At 42.2% G+C, this 19,043-nt stretch overlaps 1 protein-coding gene across 2 annotated transcripts in view; it reads right to left on the reverse strand.

The window, feature by feature from the left end:
• The window catches only part of LIPA (lipase A, lysosomal acid type), a 37,353-nt gene that overhangs the window by 16,351 nt on the left and 1,959 nt on the right, over window positions 1–19,043 (reverse strand). Inside the window, exons 1-6 of one of the 2 annotated variants that reach the window (XM_017653359.3) lie at window positions 18,728–18,839; window positions 17,651–17,791; window positions 17,354–17,471; window positions 3,932–4,130; window positions 2,721–2,830; window positions 721–857 (exon numbers count right to left, since the gene is read on the reverse strand). In XM_017653359.3, coding sequence (XP_017508848.1) covers window positions 721–857; window positions 2,721–2,830; window positions 3,932–4,130; window positions 17,354–17,471; window positions 17,651–17,731 — 645 coding nt within the window. In that variant the 5' untranslated portion in view covers window positions 17,732–17,791; window positions 18,728–18,839. Of the gene's footprint in view, window positions 1–720; window positions 858–2,720; window positions 2,831–3,931; window positions 4,131–17,353; window positions 17,472–17,650; window positions 17,792–18,727; window positions 18,840–19,043 lie in introns of those variants that run through there. The other variant, XM_017653358.3, reaches the window with a different exon arrangement.

Here is a 19,043-nt window from a genome sequence, read left to right on the forward strand (position 1 = left end):
AACTGATTCTGAGATTAGAGTATTATCTGTATTTCCTGTGAAAATTTTGTAAATGGCCAATAGATATGTTATAACTGATTTTAAGTATATATTCCTGTATGGGATTTCATGTGTGTGTGTATATAAACGTATCATACATAAAACATAATAGTGTAGGCATAACGGACCATCTGGCTTCAGCTGGCTCTCAACTCCTCATAAAAACTGATTCATTCTTGAACAGAACAAAGCTCCACGGCTGAGCCCTAATGAAGTTATCAGCTTGTGTTTAGGGGCCTGATTATAAAACATAATAGTAACAATGTCCTTAGATCACCTGAGTGAGGCCAGGGTTGGGCATGTGGGAGCAGCACATTTTCTGCACGTGGGCTCATAGCACGGAATGAAGTACAACTCTAAGAAAGTTTAAGCTACCTTCTCCGAGACTTTCCGGATCTCTCTTTGTGTGGTGGGTGGAGAGTTGCTCTGATAGGCTAACCATGAAAATACAGGGCTGTGGTGTAGATCTAGGGATAAAACTTCCCTGACTCTCCAGGATCTGAAAGTAGGAGTGAAGAGAGGCAGAAAAACCATGGAGAGAAGAAACCCCACTCTTCCATTAGTAGCAGAACACAGAGAAGGCAGGCATAGAGGGAGGAACATGCTCCCCCTAATGGCCAGTTCTTCAGATCTGAAAAGGAAATTTGGGGGCAAGAGTGGGTGGGTGGGTGATCCAAGTACCTTAATGAGAAAATCTGGTAATTGTCCTAATTTAGTTAGAGGACTGGTAGAGAACACAACTGAAGTCACAGGAGCAAGGGCAAAGAACATCTTAATCTTCTTGGCCAGCTCAGGGATCCGTGAAAATGCTATAAAACCTGTGGGAAGAAAAGGAAAATAACGGGAAAGCTCATCTTCAAGGACTTTCTCTGACTCGTTAAGAACAATCATGTGTTGCGCCCTCTAGTGGCAATCTGAGAACCATGCGAGCACTGTCACCGCCAGGAGTCAAACATTTGAAACAGCAGCCCTCAGCTTCTTTGTGCACAAACACCGAGTCTGATTAAACCAGCAAATTAAATACTTATTAAGTACTTATTTCAGTTTTCAACCTAGATATGCACTGGAATAAATCCAGTTGCTAGAGCCAGAAGGTGTTCCCTGTTCCTTTAATAATGTAAGCCAAGCAAAAGAAAGACTACTCCTAATAGCTCCACCTACCATCCCATCCTCTCCCTTCCCTAAGAATTTACACAAGCATTCAAATCAGTCACCAAAGACAAAAAAGAAATTTACACATTTAGAATGGCCTGGCTTTAAAATATCTGTTAGCCTCTCCTTTTTGCCTTAAACTCAGCCCCTGAATGTCTCTTCAGAAAGCAGTGAAGCCAAGGACACAAGTAGACAAGTTATGGGAGATGGAATATAAATGAAGAAAAAGGCTTAACCTCATTAGTAAGAAAGGCCAAGGGATCCGTGTTACTTTCTTTTGGTCGCCTCTCAAGTTGGCAGAGTGTTGAGTGGTGAGGCCGTTTAACCATATACATCAAGACACTTTAAAGCATTCACACCTTTCACATAGTAATTCTCCTTCTAGAAATGTATTCTAAGGAGATCACATGATATGAACACAAAGATACTAGTCATAGTAAACACTAAAAGGGGAATTAATAAATTATGGGGCAGATACCTAATCTGTAATCAGAGGAACTCTTTTTTTTGCTAGAATTATGGGCAATTGTTATTTTCTTTAGTTTACTAAATGTATTTTGTGTTTATAGCAAATACACATTACTTTTATAATCAGTATAAATAAAAAAGCATGACTTAAAAACTATTTATAAATAAAGTGAAACATGGCATCTGTGTACTCCATCTTACCCCCACTGAAAACAGGAGGAAAACAACTCACTCTCATGAACCTCACATTACATTGACCATGAGTTTTAGAGTCAGACAAACCTGGGTTCAAATCTGTCTTCTCTAAAATAACTTAGTCATAGAGATGAAAGTATAGCATAGAGAATATAGCTCATAATACTTTCGTACCATTGTATGGTGACGAATGGTAACTACACACATCCTGGTGTGCATTTAATAAAGTACATAATTGAAAAATCACTAAGTTGCTCATCTGAAACCAACATAATATTGTATATAAACTGTATAAAACTCTATTTTAATTAAAAAATTATTATAAAAAAACAAAGTACAAGTCAGAGTATTTTTTAGGGTAATCCAAGATGGTGGCATAGAAAGAACCTGCACCCACCTCTTCCCATGCACACACTGAATCTACACCACACACACAGAGCAATTCCTCCTGAGAAGGAACTGAGGCCTGAACACCTTATGCACAGCCACAGAGAGAAAGACCACATAAAAGTCATTCTATTTTCTTGTTTTCTTTGCAAAAGTCTCTGCATTTATAAAACAAATTATTTTCTACGCTCTCCCATCTCCATATTGCTTAACTAGGAAAATACATATGAGGCTATGGTTTACTTCACTTCTTCGAATTCAAAAGACTCACACACATTGTTGATCTGTTTATATTAAAGTCTGAATTTCCAGAGAAGATGAAATATTACCCAAATCCCTTGCCCTTGCCCTGTTCATTAATTCTGCTTGTCATTAAAATCCTCTATTTGGATTAACATATTTTTTTACTTCACCTTTAAGAACAAATGCAAACTGAAATAAGACATTATATCAACTTCTAATCTTTATTACATACATACCCACTGTAGTGCCTTGAGAATGACCCACATAATATACTTGTTCTTGGCCAGTTTTATTCAGAATGAACTTTATTGAAGCTGGTAGGTCATAATTTGCCATTTCATCAAAACTGCAATCCAAACAAAAAGAACCCTTTCATTGAGACATTGCATACAACAGTACACAACTCATAAGTGTACAGTTTGAGGAGTTATCACAAACTGAACACAGCTGGGTAAATGGGCACCGAGAGGAGGAAACAGAATATTAACAGGACAGCAGAGGCCCCACTGGGTTCCCTTCTAATCTCGCCTCCCACAGGTAACCACTGTCAACCTTTTTTACACCATAAATTAGTTTCACCCATTGTTTAACTTTTCTGTAAAAGGGAACAAACAGTATGTATTCTGTATCCGGCTATATCCATGCTGATGCACATAGTTGTAGGCTGTTCACTGTGTATATATACCACACTTAACTTGCTCATTCACTGCTGATGGGCATTTGGTAGTTCCCCATTTTTCACCATTACAAATAGTGTGACAATAAATATATTTTTACATGTGCCTTTGGTAAAAACCCTCAGTCTTGTACTTCATGTCTTTAGGTAGGCTCTGGTTTTACAGATGGGAAGCAAGCCTGAAGGAATTTGTAGCGCTGACCTTCTCTAACACCTGGTACCAAGACAGAGCCCTGAGCCAAGGGCGTGTGTGAATGCTTGACATCAGGCGATGGATGAGCCAGCTGTTAACTACCACCTTTGATGGTAACCACCACCAAGCTCTTTCCCTATATCTTCTCCTTTAATACCCCAATGACCTTTTGAGATAGGTATTTATTATCCCCAATTTACAAAGGAGAAGTGAGACACAGAAAGCCTATGCAACATGCCCAATGCCATACAGTGATTAATAGGAAGAGACAGAAGTGAGAAGAGGAGAATTTCTGGACATAGGAAATTTGGAGTGCATATTTATGGAGGAAAGAAGGTTATGAGACACAAGTTACCCAGAAATATCAACAAACCTAAAAACCCATCATCGAATCTAATTCTTAAATGGAATTGCTTATTATAACTTAATGTGAGTTATCAAATTCCTAACAAGTTTTAAAACATAAGCATCAGTTTCCCTCTCATATAATCTTAAATTACTCATCTATCTGCTTCCCCATATGCCTATGTTGAGGGTACTAAGGAAACAGACCCCTGTCATCATCAATTCAAATCTACCTGAAGGCCCAGAATTTATCTTCAGAAACAGGAAGAGTTCTGTGGTTCCGAGACCAGGTGTTTCCTCTGCTGTTCCCCAGCCACACATCAAACCCGGCATCTGCTAGGATGAAGCCCAGGCTGCTATTGGGCAGGTTTGTGACCCAGTTACTGGAATCTGCCAGCAAGCCATGCTGCAGGAACACCACGGGCCTGGGACCTGAAAAAAACACCCACATGTAGGAGTTAGTTGCACCTAGCTTGAAAACAAACATGGTATCTTGCTAAACAGATAATTCATGACAGATTCCAAGCAAATAATAAAATAGAAACAATTTAAAATACTGAGGTAGAATGCACCCCTATATAACATTAGCAAAGAATTTTTTAAAACCAGTGCTGGCAAGGTAGTGGCAAAACTGGTCTCCTTTTGCTTATCTAATAAGACACACTGCCTTCACCATCAAACAGATTATAACCTACTCCTGAAAACCTAAGAAATGTTTCTATAGTTTGCTCCGGTAATTACATTTCTTACAATGTACCCTAAAATAAATCAAAAGAAAGGAAAAGATCACACACAAATTCACTATATAGACACAAACAGGTATTCTTATATGTCTACTCACACACATGCATGCACACACACACACACACACACACACACACACACACACACACACACACATTTACTTCCTACTCACCTACACCTGAGACACAGATGCAATAGCCAAAGACTCAGAAGGGAAAGAAACCTGACCTCTGGCTGCTTATATAGTGTTAAGACCATTCAGTCACTCATTAAACAAGCATTCATTGAGCCCCAACCACATGTCAGGCATTCTTCTCAGTACTGGGCACACAGCAGAGAATAAAAACAGGAGGAAAACAACTCACTCTCATGAAGCTCACATTACATTGACCATGAGTTTTAGAGTCAGACAAACCTGGGTTCAAATCTGTCTTCTCAAAGCTCTGATGTGGCACCTTGGACGAGGTATTTTAACATGCCCTGAAACTTGTAGCATGCCCCGCAGCATGGAAATAGAGTTTGCACTTTATAGGAAGTAATGAGATATATTATATGAAAGTTCTTAGCCAAGAGCCTGACACACAGTGATAGTTCAATAAACATTAGCTCACATTATTAAGTTGCTTAACCAGTCTAAGTCTCAGCTCCATAAATAATTAAGAGGAATAAATGAGATAATTAAATGTTTTACATAGGGACTGACACATAGGTCCAAATGAAAACTATGAGCTCCCTTTGACTTCTGTCCATCCTTACAATAGTGAAACACTTACTAATACATTAATTGTCAAGTGGTCAAATAATTAACTGCAATCCACCTGGTGTAATACTTAAGCCATCAACAATGACAAGGACTGACAAGGCAGTCTAGAAAAGCTTATAACCAAGCATTGAAGGGGAAAAAGAGGCAAAGTACAAAATAACAGAATATTCTAGACTACAGCTCTGTACCAATGATGTACACAAATGAGGAGTGTAAACTAGGAAGGAAAAATGGGAAGAAAGATTTGTCAGGACAGTCAGATGGGAAGTGAATTGACAATATTTTTTCTGTTTCTTTACTGACATGAATTTGGTAACAAATAAACTGCTTTTTAAGTGACTCTAATGGCCTCTATAGACAACTCTAGGAGGCACACACACACCTGACAACATGAATGGCACCCCCTGGAGATATGCAGTGTGGGCCTTTGATCCACTCCTTTGTAAGAACAGTGGGAACCCACCCCCCACCCTTACCAAGAAAAGGTCCAAAGTGACTCCTGTGATTCTCTGATCACAAACAGCAGCCCTCTGCACTTCCAAAGCCTCACAAATGGCCTTCTACCAGTGGGGAGAGAACAGAAGGCAAACAGGCCAACACTGAGGCCACTTCACATGCACCTCTTTACCTTCAAGTGTTCATTTTAGTGCTACATTAACAAGACTAAATTTACTGGGAAAGTTCTATGTACAAGGCACTGTGGTATATACAGTATCTTATCAACAGGCTTCCTGCCTGCAGTGAAGGTGATCATGATCCAGCTGCGGAAGAATAATCACAAAAAGTTCACAATTACAAACGTCAGTTTACCAGTAATTGCTGAAATTAACTCAAGGTTGAACTGTAATGGATGGAATGTGTTTTAAGTGACTGTCCCTCCAAAGCAGGACTGCCTCATAAGGACAGTGACAAGAAGCATCACCAATCAGTGGTAACCGTGCAATACCGTGGGAAGGGCACCAGGAGTGGTATGACGGTGCTACCATGTTCCGTCAGCACATTAAGGCACTTCTCTCCCATCCAAGGTGCTTTGGGGCTGGGCCTTAAAACACCAGAAAGTCAGGATGACCAAGGAAAGACTTTGACAACATATAGGGACCACAGGGACAGGACAGCTTTGTGCCAAGAAGCGCTCCTACTGGTCACCAGCAGCACTGAGTCCATGTGTCTGCCCTGCAGTGGTCTCCCTGGGGGAAGAGGTCAGGGCGAGGCAGAAGGGAGGTGCGGCAGGTGGTCGGATACCGGGTTGCTAGTTCCAGCCAGTGCCTCTTCAAACACTCAGTGGAAAACCCGGGGCCACTCAGCCGAGTTCTCAGGGCAGAGCCCTGAGAAAGGCAGGAGTGGCTGACACAGGGTTGGGAGCTGAGGGGGGCAGAGGGTGGGAACCAGCACCAGGCCAGGGCTGAGACTGGCTGGGGAGGCAGGTGCCATTTCTGGGGACCATGTGTCAGCCCCCTACCTTCTCCTGATGGGGAAAATTTACAGCTCCCCTGCAATCGCTCTGTACTTCCCTCCCTAAGCCCCTAGAGTTCAAAGGGGAAATGTGGGAGTTGGCAAGTTGAAGACATACAAGAAACTCTTCAAACTCCTGGACTCCGATGGGCAACAAGGAGCCACTGACCCTTTCCCAGGATGTGCGCGTGTAGCCGTGGAAATCCAGACGCCCAGCGCCGGCATGTGTTCCCTGTGCATGTGTGCTGCTCAGAGCAGCTCAGGGGCCTTTGACAACACATGCAAACACCCTAGAGCAGCCTGGACCTACACCCACTCCTACACAAGGCTTAGCTCAGGAGTGACTCTGTCCTGCATAGAGACTTCTTAAAACATTCCCAGACTCCTCTCTGCACTCCATGGAAGGTTACCCAAAGCTCTGTATTTGCCCCATAAATTTGTTAAATTTCCAAGTGCTTGGAAGAAAGTAACCTCTAGCAGATGGAGGAGACACAGAATGGGAGGGAGGGACATATCTCAAACTTGCCTGCTCGGGCAATGCATCCAAACACCAGCCCAGTCCATGCACTCCCACACCCGTGGCCTGGTTCAGCTTAGCAACAAACCAGTAGGACGAGACCAGGGCTGCTGCCCCCAGCTGTACCCTACAGTTGGCTCCTTGGTCCCAAGTGGCTCCAGGAGGGCTGGGGGCTGAGGGGAAAGCCTAAGGGCAGGTTGGCCCAGAGACAGGCAAAGTTCAACTAACAGTTAGCAAAGAGCTGGCAAAGAGCAGCAGCCAGTGAGGGCCTGCTACAGAGCTACCTGCTTAGGCCCAAACAGGAGCAGAGCCAGCAGCGGATTCCAGGCTCCGAAAATGAACCTCCTGAGCCCACACTCTCACAAAAGGATGACTGGGTGGATGGGGAAGTTGCCCCTGCCTCCCAAGGTACCGGCCTTCTCTATGAGGGCAGTCCCCTGTGCTCTGAGATGGTGTGAGAGATGAGCTGAGGTCCCACAAAGAACCAAAAGGACAAGGACAAGAGCTTGGAGGTCAGGGTGTCGGCACGAAGCAGTTCTCGGTTCTTACTAGATGTGAAACCTTGTAGGATGTACTAAGTCTCTCCAAAGTCTAAGTGTCCTTTTCTAAAGTGATATACAGTAAAGCTCAATAAATAATCGTCCCTCATAATAATAATAGTAAATATGTATATGTAATGAAGTATCATTAGAACACAGGCACTGGAAGAAAGAATGAGCGGCACCATTTAGCCAGTATAATCAGAGCTGCGCTAAGTGCACACTACGGGCTGACTGCTACAGGTTCTGTGCTGAGCACTTCCCGGGTGTCACCTCGGACACATCACCCCACAGCTCTCTGAGCTGGCATGATAGGCTGAATGAGGACCTGTGTCCTAATTCCCAGAACCTGTGACTATGTTACCTTACATGGCAAAGGGGGCTTGGCAGATATGGTTAAGGACCTCAAGATGGGGATATCCTCGTGGATTATCTGGTGGGCCCAATGTGATCACAGGGGTCTTTCTAGGAGAGAGGCAGGAGGGTTGAATGAGAAAGAGGCTAGAAGATGTTATACTGCTGGCTCTGAAGACGGAGGGTAGGCTCCAAAGCCAAGGAACATGAGCAGCTCCTAGATGCTGGAAAAGGCAAGAAAACTGATTCTCCCCTAGAGACTCGAGGGGGAATTCAGTGCAGCCAACACATTGACCTTAGGACTACATCTAGAGCTGTAAGACAGTAAATTTGTATTGTTTTAAGCTATAGACTTATGTGGTAACTTGTTACGGCAGCAACACAATACTAATACACTTAGAGATTAGTTTCATTCCCATTTTTCATAGGACTCTGAGACACTGTGGCTAAGTAATCTGTGCATAGTTGCATTGCCAACAATCCCAAACCAGGGCTCAGAGTCAGGCAGTCTGTGTCCCAGGTATGAAGAAGAGAGAGGTTTGGCTCCTTGCTAGTTTGGGAGGAGGCTGCATAACCTAAAACCTTCCAGAATAGCTTAGAAGATAGGCTATAAGTTGCATAAGGGCTCCCTCTACATCTGTAAAGGCAGGTTCCAGACAAAACGGCACCAAGGACTTAGCTTATGTGTACACACAATCCCACCACTTTGTACTGAGTAATGTAAAGTTAAAGCCACCCTCTCACTTTGGACCTGCCTGCAACCATCCATGTGACAAGACAATTCAAGGAATCTTGAGACCCAGCAAAGTAGGCCTTTGGTTCTGCACAGACCCAAAGTCCAAGGGCTTGTTCAAACCATCCTTAAGACAGGCTTTAGATCACCAAAAGCTCTGGGGCTGGGGAGCTTCCTGAACCTGCCCCAACTACTTAAGATAAACCCTAGCATGCATTCCAGCATCTGGTCAGTCTGTAGTTATGACTACTATTTGTCCTTATAGCTACCACCTGTGTTTTACATGGATCATAGTGTTACAAGAGTGATGTTGAGATCTACCCCCATGTCAAAGATGAGGAACTAATGCCTGCAGAGAATGGTTAGGTAAACTGCCCTAGAACACTCAGCCGGTGGTGAACCACAAGTGGAACCCAAGGAGGCCTCAGTCCAAAGTCCTCACTTTTAACAACTATTCTAAAAATATTTTCATTTTTAGAGACGGTAGAGGACAAACAGTATACTTGTAAAAACCTGTGCCCCAGCTTCTACTGCTTAACACTGATACACAGGTTATCTAGACTGAGCACTTGCACATGGTGGCTTTACCAGGACATCACTGCAGTCCCAAAGCTCGAGTGGGTCGGAACTCAGTCACAAGCCATGTGAATCCTATGTTTACTAGCAAATGGCTGCTGCACCATAGGCAAACTCACTGACCCTGTAAGCCTTGCTCTCCTCATCTGTAGCAGGGGAACAAGAGTCCTTACATCCAGAGTTGTGTGAGAATTCATTTGATGATCTGTAGGAAGCGTTCAGAAAGGCGTGCATGCTTTGCCCCAGATGACTGTGCTCACGTTTCAGTCACCCTGCTGGGAAGACGGTGACCCTCTGCCAGAGTGAAAACAACAGCACCCGGATTGCACAGCAGGTAAGACAACCCGCCCTTCCCTCAGAAAGTCACTCTCCCCACCAGCGGCAGCTGCCATGCTGGTCCCCAAACAACGTGACAGCAGTGACGAGGTCTGTCTCATTCGCCGCAGCTTCCGTGGCGCCCAAGGTACTGGCCCATGGTGCTCACATACATAAATTTGTTCGAATAAATACCATAATGAAGGAGTAATTGAAGGAAAGGAGTAAAAGGCATTACATATTCACATGCACAGTGACACACACACCACACACACCAAATGTGCTTTCCAGGGCACTGCCTTGATTAGCATCTACTGGATACTCAGGATGGCACTAAGCCATTGAACCATTCTTCCCACTTTACAGATGGGGACTCTGTATCTTAGAAGAATTAATTTGCCCCAGGATACACAATTAGTATCTAGTGGAGCTGGGAACCAGACTCAGGTCAGGTGACACCAAGGTGCCTGTCATCTCTATACCAAACTGCCTTTCTGCTTCCCCTGCCCTCTTCTGCTACCAGTTTACCTTCAAACAGCTTCATATCGTGGCATCTTGAGTTCATGGAGCTTTACAGTTGTCTGAGTGTTGGGAAATTATGTAGCTCTAGTCCAAAATGCTCACTTAACAGAAGGAAAAGAGGGTTCCAGAGAAGGAACAGAGGGGTCTATGAATAATGGGGGGCACCTGACCAGAGAAGACAGCACTGACCCCCAGACACACCTGTTCCCATCACATTCTCACCTCAGTACCTTCTGTCCTCAGTAAACAAATCCTGACATAAACATTTTTCTCCATTCCTTAGAGTTTAGAGTACACTCTGTCTCAGACTGCTCAGGCCACTATAGCAAATGCCATAGATTGGAAGGCTTATAAACCACAGAAGTTTCCTTCTCACAGTTCTGGAGACTGGGAAGTAAAGCCACGGTGTGGCAGGTGTGGCTTCTGGGAGGGCCCACCTCTGTGGCCGTGGCAGCTATCTTCTTGCTGTATCCTCATGTAGCAAAGGGGCAAGGGAGCTCCCTGGGGTCTCTTTTACAAGGGCACTAATCCCATTCATGAGGGCTCTGTATTCATGCCCTCATCACCTCCCCAAAGCCCCACCTTGCCTCCAAATGCCAACAATTGAGCATTAGGTTTCCACATATGAATTTTGGAGGGACACAAACATTCAGTCTACAGCACATTCCCTGTCAGGGAAGACTGGATACTAAGGAAGCAGCCATCAGAGACAGCCATCAAATTCACAATATATTTTAAAATTATGAACAGGAACAACAGCTTCATTTACACGGGGCAAGATGCTTTACAGGTCTCATTTGACCTGATTTTCGTGACCTGTGAAGTAGTAGTATTACCCTTCCCATGCAGTAGAAGAGGAAATTCAGACTTGGAGAGGGGAAGTAAACTGCCAAGGTCCCCTGACTGATTAAAACAGAAGAGCCAAGAGCTCATCTCAAGGCTGGTGCCACACTGTGCTCACACTTACCCACGAGGTGCACGGCCTCCCGTTCTGCACTCCCCGGGAAGCCCTGCTGCGAAGGTACCCCTGAGCTCAGGAGAAGGGAATCCTTAACCCATGGTGCCCTTGAGGGAATAACTCAACAAAGTGTTGAAAGCTCTGCTCGACCCAGTCCCAGGAGGGCCCAGGAGTGCAGGAGCTCCCAGAGAGACTAAAGCCTTGGGCTGGAGGGATTATCAGGTATCGGAAGAGGCTTTGGCCATCAAAATGCTCATAGTCCAGTAGGGAAGACCAAAGTTACACACATCATCACCCACGTACTGCATTATTTAATGCCTTACTGCCTTAGCTGCTATGAAGGAAGCACACAGAGAGCTCGGGATATATAGCCACGGGCCTGACTTGGTGTGAGCGGCTGCAGAAAGCCTTCCTGAAGAAGCGATGTTGAGGATGAGGGCAGAGAACAGGTATGAGTGGCTAACCAGGAGGGAGAGAGTGAGCACTGGGGGAGGGCAGGAAGAGGGCAGAGCATTCCCTTCCTTTCCACTGGGACTCTCTGCTCTAGCCCAACCTGCACATGCCAAACTGTGCAGTGGACACGGACTTCCACTGCTTGTTGTTCCTTTAGGCAAAGGTTCTAATTCCCTGCTCAGTGTGCCATCAGGGCGCCTAGTGATCCTGGGTGTGAGCTCAGTTAGCCAGAGGCAATAAGCTGCAGTGTCGATTAATGACCCCACATCTGCCCAGTGCCATAAGAGGCAAAGAATTAAATCCCAGCTTGTCAAGGCCTCCATATAGCTTGTTAGAATACAACATTTATTCAAAAAATGCTTAGAGCACAACATTTATTCAAAAAATGGAATCACATGTAAGAAAGAACAGAAAATCCAGAAATCAGTCAGGTTCCTAAAACAATCAAAGGAAAACATAGGCTGATGGTTTCCCTCCAAAGACCTCATTCACAAGCCACGTGGTGAATTGTCAGTCATGACTCAAAAAGTTCAAGGGGCAGTCCCGGGGCAGTCTTTGCCAAAGCAAAGGGCAAAAAGCCTGTTTCTGCATGCTGACGGCAAATGAATACATCCCTGAGCACAACACTTCACTCATCAGGCCAACAGGTACACAACTTTTCAGACACAAATACTCCACTCTTGGTGTTTTCTTTGATGATTGCTTTTCTGAACAATTTATTTCCCAATTAGGTATGGAGGAAGTCTGTCTTGTTGTTCTGCTGTTTCATGTATTTTAGGCAAGCCTATATGTATTTCCTTGTTTCAGCCAAATAAAATAAATATTGTGACTATCATGGGGTTAACTGCCCAATACTTATTATGTAAGACCATATTCTCTAGTTCAAAGAACACTGACTCTGGAGTCAGACTGGCTGGGTGGGCCGTTATCCATTCACCTAAAGCAAATCTCTTTCCCTCTTTGAACCTGGCTGTCTCACCCAGTAAAGTGAGGGGGGGTTGATCTAGAATACAGGTTGCAAACCCAAGGATTTTACCTCAGAATCCGTCAGGGAGTATGTGAAAAATGGAAGCTCTCCAAATCCCTGGTGCAAGCATGGCTCTAGGGCCCTTCTAGGGTTGACTTCCCACAGCTCTGAAATAAGGATGAGTGGATGAAAACAGAACCACTTCCCTATAAATGACAGTTTTCTGATTTTCAGTTCCCTTATGGAGTTAGGGCTAAGCAGGGGCAGTTCAACACTTGATACAGAAGTTTGCATAACACTGAGAAACAGCACGCATATACTCAACTGTGTCCATAAACTCTTTATAAATGTATGTAAAATTTATGTGTGTGCGGTTGTCTATTTTATTTTACTAGAGAAAAGGTCCCCTGCATTCATCTAGTTAAGAACCCCAATCCTGAAATCTGCCCTTTTATAACTCTCACTCACGTTGACCATGCAGAGGACAGGCGTTGGTAGTCGCTACAGGGCTACAAAGGTCACAGAGACAGAGCCTCTGTCTTCAAAGAGGGGTGGCTGGGAGGGGTGGTGAGGAGGGACAAGTACAAAATAAGTCAACCCCAAAGCAGGACAGGAACAGTACCTCAAGAGGGGTGTTAGCAAGGCATGTGGGGGTTCAGAGGAAGTGTGTGTCTCCTTTCTGCTCAAGCAGTCAGGGAGAGATGGCAGTTAGGCTGGGCCTGGAAGGATGGAAAGCATTGTTTTTAAAAAGATACAGAAAATGAAGATGGTGGGCAGGGTGAGCAGCGTGCTGGAGGTTGTGTTCCCCAGCTGAAGTCCAGGGAGACTTTAACAAAAACGGAGTAACTCATTTGGACTTAAGAGTATCAGATGGCAGTGCTTCAATACTTACTAATACAACATCAGTGATGTCATTCATAATTTGGCTATGGTATTCATTAAAACCCATACAATGGGTAGATAATATATGTTTCTTAGATAATAGGTAAACATAGCTGGCAATCAACAGTTTTCAAGCACTCCTCCTAAACCTTGTCAAAGAAGTATTCTACCCCATAGACATCATGGCCTGTAACTGGAATCACTAATCTGGGGGATCATGAAGTTCTTTGTACATATCCATCTGAACTTCAAAGGTCAACTGCTGTATAGTAGAGGGTCAGCAGTACAGACAACAGCTAGGACTTAATGTTAAGGAAACGTGTTATCTTCATTCATTAGGACCCTGACGACTGCTAAATGGCAATATCACATAATTACACTTGGGCTCTAAAAAGGTTCATCCTGCAACACTATGTAAGATGGACAAGAATAGGGAGGCTGGCAGAAAGGAGAGCAGCTGGCATGGGTAGAGGAGCCATGTGGCTCAGGCCTGCGATCATAAAAACCTCCAACACCCTCCAAGCAAGGCTCTGCCTGCAGTCAGAGGGGCCCACTGTAACACGCCTGAGACACACCCACCACACAGCTTTCAACTCAGATTGTAGAGCACAAAAACTGAGAAAGCCCACATTAAAACAGGTAACAGGAAAGGTTTTACTTTACCCCTAATAAATGAATAATATCTTAATGTAGCTTGTAAACAGAATCTTTTACTATTAAGTAAAATTATCTTGTTAATAGTACAGACTTATGGCATTATTTTTGTATATACTAAAAGCATTCATTTCTTAAAAGATAAACAGATGGAATTTTCTTATTTCTGTTTCGACATTCTTTCTTCTTTTAACATGTGGGAAGTCTCAAAAATGGAAGTAGCTCAAACCTCTCCTGGATTCTGAGCTTACTTTGGGCGTCCAGTTAAATGGTAATGAGAGCGCAAGGTAAGGTGCTAGCCTAGCAAAGCCAAGAAAGGGATGAACTGAAGCCATCCAACATAGACAGCCCAGATGAATGATTCTGCAGTTTCCAGTCTAGGTCATTAGGAGGACAATGGTGCTATTAACAGAACGGGAAGTCAGGAGGGGAAGTGGCATGGATGAGATGACCTCCACGTTGAGTATTAAGGACTCTTCTGAATTCTTTCTGTCTGGCTGGATTAAGTGAGGCAAGGTAACACACTGACAACATCCTCCTGAATATGAATGGAGGACAAAGAAGAGCCTCTGCCTGGGACCATGGGAATGCAAACTATCAGAGAACCTATGCAGTGCTCAGAAAATCACAAACTCCTTAACTTTGTCATTTGTTGCACATTTTCTTTAAAAGCCCCCTGAGCTTACCTCACAGCAGGTGTTACACCTGCATCACTTGAACCACTACAGGGAGGCCTGGGCAGAGCACAGGAAGAAGGTGGGGACCTAACCTGAGGACCTGACTTAGAATGCTGCCTGTCTGTGCTCCCCATTCTAAAGCCCAAGGGTATCCACTGCCCCACACCACACACCCCACCAAAAAGAAAGAACAGAGAACATAACCCACAGAACCAGAGAGTGGTAAGGCAAAGGGGAACCTGGCGATATCCAGCCAACACACTGTTTGCACGGATGAAGATTCTGAGCCCGTGGAGGCGACAGCACACACTACTCTGCAGCTGGCGCAGACACAGCCCTGAGGTCTCCTAACTTCCTCCCTTCTGCCCACAAGTCAGTGAAGAATCATGCTCACTTTCCTCGCACAGACACAGCACGTTCCCCTGCAATAGTCGTGACACATACACATAGGGCATATGGCACTATGTGCCACATGTACAGAGGAGCCAGGAGGTGGCTAAAGAAAAAGAAGAGGAGGAACATTCTCTGAATGTGTTTTTACTAAGGTCTCTGCATCTTTAACAGTGACTCATATGACTAATTAGTCAACTAACCACTTTCAAGAGAAATAATATCAATACATATTTTTCTTTATATGGGATCTGAAATCTATACACAGGATTTACTTTAAAAAAAAAGGCAGGAAACCAAGATCATATGTTCACTCGGGAATAAAATAGACATTTTGTGTGTTTTGAGCAGAAGGAAAAATAGAAGTCTTCACAGTAGCTGTTCAGCATGAATTAGAAGGCTTAATGCCTTTTGTGATTTGTAGATACAAATCACAAGCATGTTACAAAAATGTGTAGTGTATGTATTAGTGTAACATGCTTATAAGAGGGAAATTTAATACCATGTACCTACAAATGACAAAAATCACAATTAGAAATTAAACTTCAAAAAGAGCATTGGCTGTCTTGGCCACTTTAGCATTATTAAAAGCCTTATTATAGCTAGAATTAATGGGAGAAAAAAATTGATATTAAGAAAAGTAGATAAATCTCATGTTAACACAGGTTTTTAAGTTTGCTTTAAACAATAATTTGGTAAAGAATTAAAGCAAAGGCAGCCCTTCTGCTCATAAAAAATTTTAATAAAGGAAGATAGCTATCCAATTATCTTAATCTCAACTTTAATTTTCCAAGGAGAGTTTCTAGAAACAGAAAATGTTTAAAAAAAAAAAAAAACTACATAAGAAGAGATCTGTTTAACAATTTCAAGTAGTCTGTCTAGAAATTCCTTAATTTGCATTGAAAACTACAGTTTTGCTTGAATTGAGAGAAGCAAAAAATATATATGTATTAAGCCAAAGTTATAAGACCTTTCATATATTCCTAGTGAGAGCATTACAAGAAGAAGACCACATGGGAAACAATTTAACAATATCTATCAAAATCACAAATGTATATATCCTCTGACTCAAAAATTCTGTTTCTGAAAATGTAGCTTATAAGTAAACTTGCACACATACAAGGTTTTTCCAGTTGCAATATTTGTTAGAAGACTGGAAATAGCCCAAATGCCTATAAATAGGACGCTTGTTAAGTAAGTCATGATACAGCTGCAAAGTGGAATACTATGTGTCTGTAGAAATGAATGATGAAGAACTCTGTATTATATGGAAAGAGTTCCAAAACACTAAGTAAAAAATTCAAGGAACAAAAGAATGTGCATTCAATGCCACTTACTGTAATAAAAGGGAAGTGGGGCAAAATAATCATGTATTTTTGTGTTTGTCTCTAAATAGATTCTTTAGAGATAAAGAAATTTAAACAGATTTTGGAAGGATACATAAAAAGCTGGGGAGGTGAAGAATGAGACGGGACATGGGTATGTCACCATACAGCTGACCCTTCAACAACACAGATGTTAGGGACACAGACTCCTCTTGCAGTAGAAAATCCCCATACAACTTTTGATGCCCCTAAAACTTTACTAATAGCCTACTGTCAACCAGAAACCTTACCCTTAACATAAGCAGTCAATGTTATTTTAAAAATCATAAGGAAAAAAATACATTTACAATACTGTATTTACTGAACAAAATCCACTTAAAAGTGGACCTGTGCAGTTCAAACCTGTGTTGTTCAAAAGTCAACTGTTCTTACTTTCTCTGATATTTTAATTATGTGAATATATTACCTATTTAAAAAACTTAAATAATTTTCACATAGCAAAAGCTATCTACTTACTTAATGCTCAAAACATTGAATTGAATAAGATGCTTCCTCACCACAGAGATTTTAGCATGTTCTCAAACAAATTTGACCTTTGAATCTTTAAGCAAAATATGAAATTAGATGACTCTTGTCCTTATTTCTTTAAAAAAAGAAGTTATTCTTACATGCCTTGCATAAATATAACACTTTGAGTACTCTGGTCTAAAAAATAATCCCATTTCAATTTTTCAAGTTAAATCTGAACTTGTTTACTGACAAAAAAACCAGCCATATTGCACAATGAAGTTAACTTTCAGAGTTTTCCTGTCTCACCACAGAAAACACCCATACCTTTGTTAGAACGGTTCTTCCTCCCGTGAGGGATCCGGTGAAGACAAAGGATATATCCATCTTCTGTCTCAACCAGGTGTTCCTCACTAGGGAATCCCCAGTACGAGATAATTTCACTCTAAGGAGAAAAAGGATGATGCAAATTCTATGGATAGAATCTAGAAAGATCTCCTGTGTTACAGGAAGAGGAGACCAAATCTCAGTGATGGTTACTAAAATTTTGGTCTGCTCAATCTAGTAGCACATGCCATCACTAAAGTAAATCTTTCCCTTGTTTTATCCATGGGTTCTACTCACAAGGTCTGGTTTTATCATTCCAGCATGTTCTACACCAAATGCATTCAACTTTGCCACAGCTTTAGGCTTCTTTGTTTCCATCCTGGCTCTCAGGCACAAAGAAACTCTCAGTTCTTTCTTTTCTAAATTTGCCAGCTAGTACTGTGATAGATTTAAAAGAAGGAATTATGATCAAATTCACTTCCTCACAAGCAAAGACTGATGCATAGGGCAATTGTTAATCACAACCTAAGTGGAAAATGGGTAACTCAACTTATCCAGAAGATTTAATGTAAATAAGTGCTCATTATCCTTTCTACCATAAATACTTGAGAGAATTCAATTTTATCATTTCTATAGGAAAAAGAATAAAAGGAGGAGAAAGGATAAAAGAGGAGATTTGGGACAAAAAAATAAAACTTCATCTTAAGACTGAGATCAGGTCATACTGTCTTGGCTCACCATGAATTGATCTGTCTCTGAGGTTGCCTGGGTGATCTCAGTCTTTGGATGACTACATTGTATGTTTTAAATTGTTAGGTTTTTTTAGTAATCTGTATTTTCCTGATATTTTATGCCTAAATGATGTATTTCCAGATTTTATTATTTACTTAAGATTAACATCTTGGAATTGCTTTAATTACTCAAGGGATTGTTTTTACTTATTCTAACAAAATTTTTTTCAGGAATTTTTATTTTTGCCCTTAACTGTGCGCCTTGGACATTATCAATCAAAATCCTTGTTCAACGTGTTGTAAAATCACTGCTCAGTTTCATTCTTGCAAAGTTCTGACACTTTTTTTTATTGTTCCTTGAACAAATTCAGTGAGACTTAAAAAATAAAATGAATTTTTTAAATATCATCTATCCCATTAAGAAGAGGATAGTTTTAACAGTAAGATGCCGTTTGTAAAATCTCTATTACCTGGTGGGAAAGCCTAGCAAACTGAATCTAAGATTCAGAGAACATGAAAAGCACAATGCGATATAAAGACATGAGAGTCTGTAACTTCATGTAGCCCATACAACTGAATTTAAGAAAATAATTGACATTTGCCACAGATACATTTTTCAAGCAGGTGACTTTGAGAAACTTACCACATTCATTTTCGTTTCAGGATCCACAGCTGTCAGCTTCCCTCTGGAAGCCTCGGTATGCAGGGTCCCAAGGACCAGGCAGACCACCAGACCCAAGAGTTGCATTTTCATTCTGTATAAAACAGTCTACTATTATTTGTCTGAATTTCACTACATAAAATTCTGTTGGTAGATTTTATGCTCCCATAAAACGTTCTGAACAAGGTTTAGGGTAAGTAAAAGTCAGGGCAAACAGGACACAAATGACTCGTCACATCTGGAAACGAAAAGAAAAGAATATGTATGATTCCACTCACACAAAGCTCTTGGAAATGCA

This window comes from Manis javanica, chromosome 7 (genome assembly GCF_040802235.1).
Source record: "Manis javanica isolate MJ-LG chromosome 7, MJ_LKY, whole genome shotgun sequence".
Taxonomy (NCBI): Eukaryota; Metazoa; Chordata; class Mammalia; order Pholidota; family Manidae; genus Manis; species Manis javanica.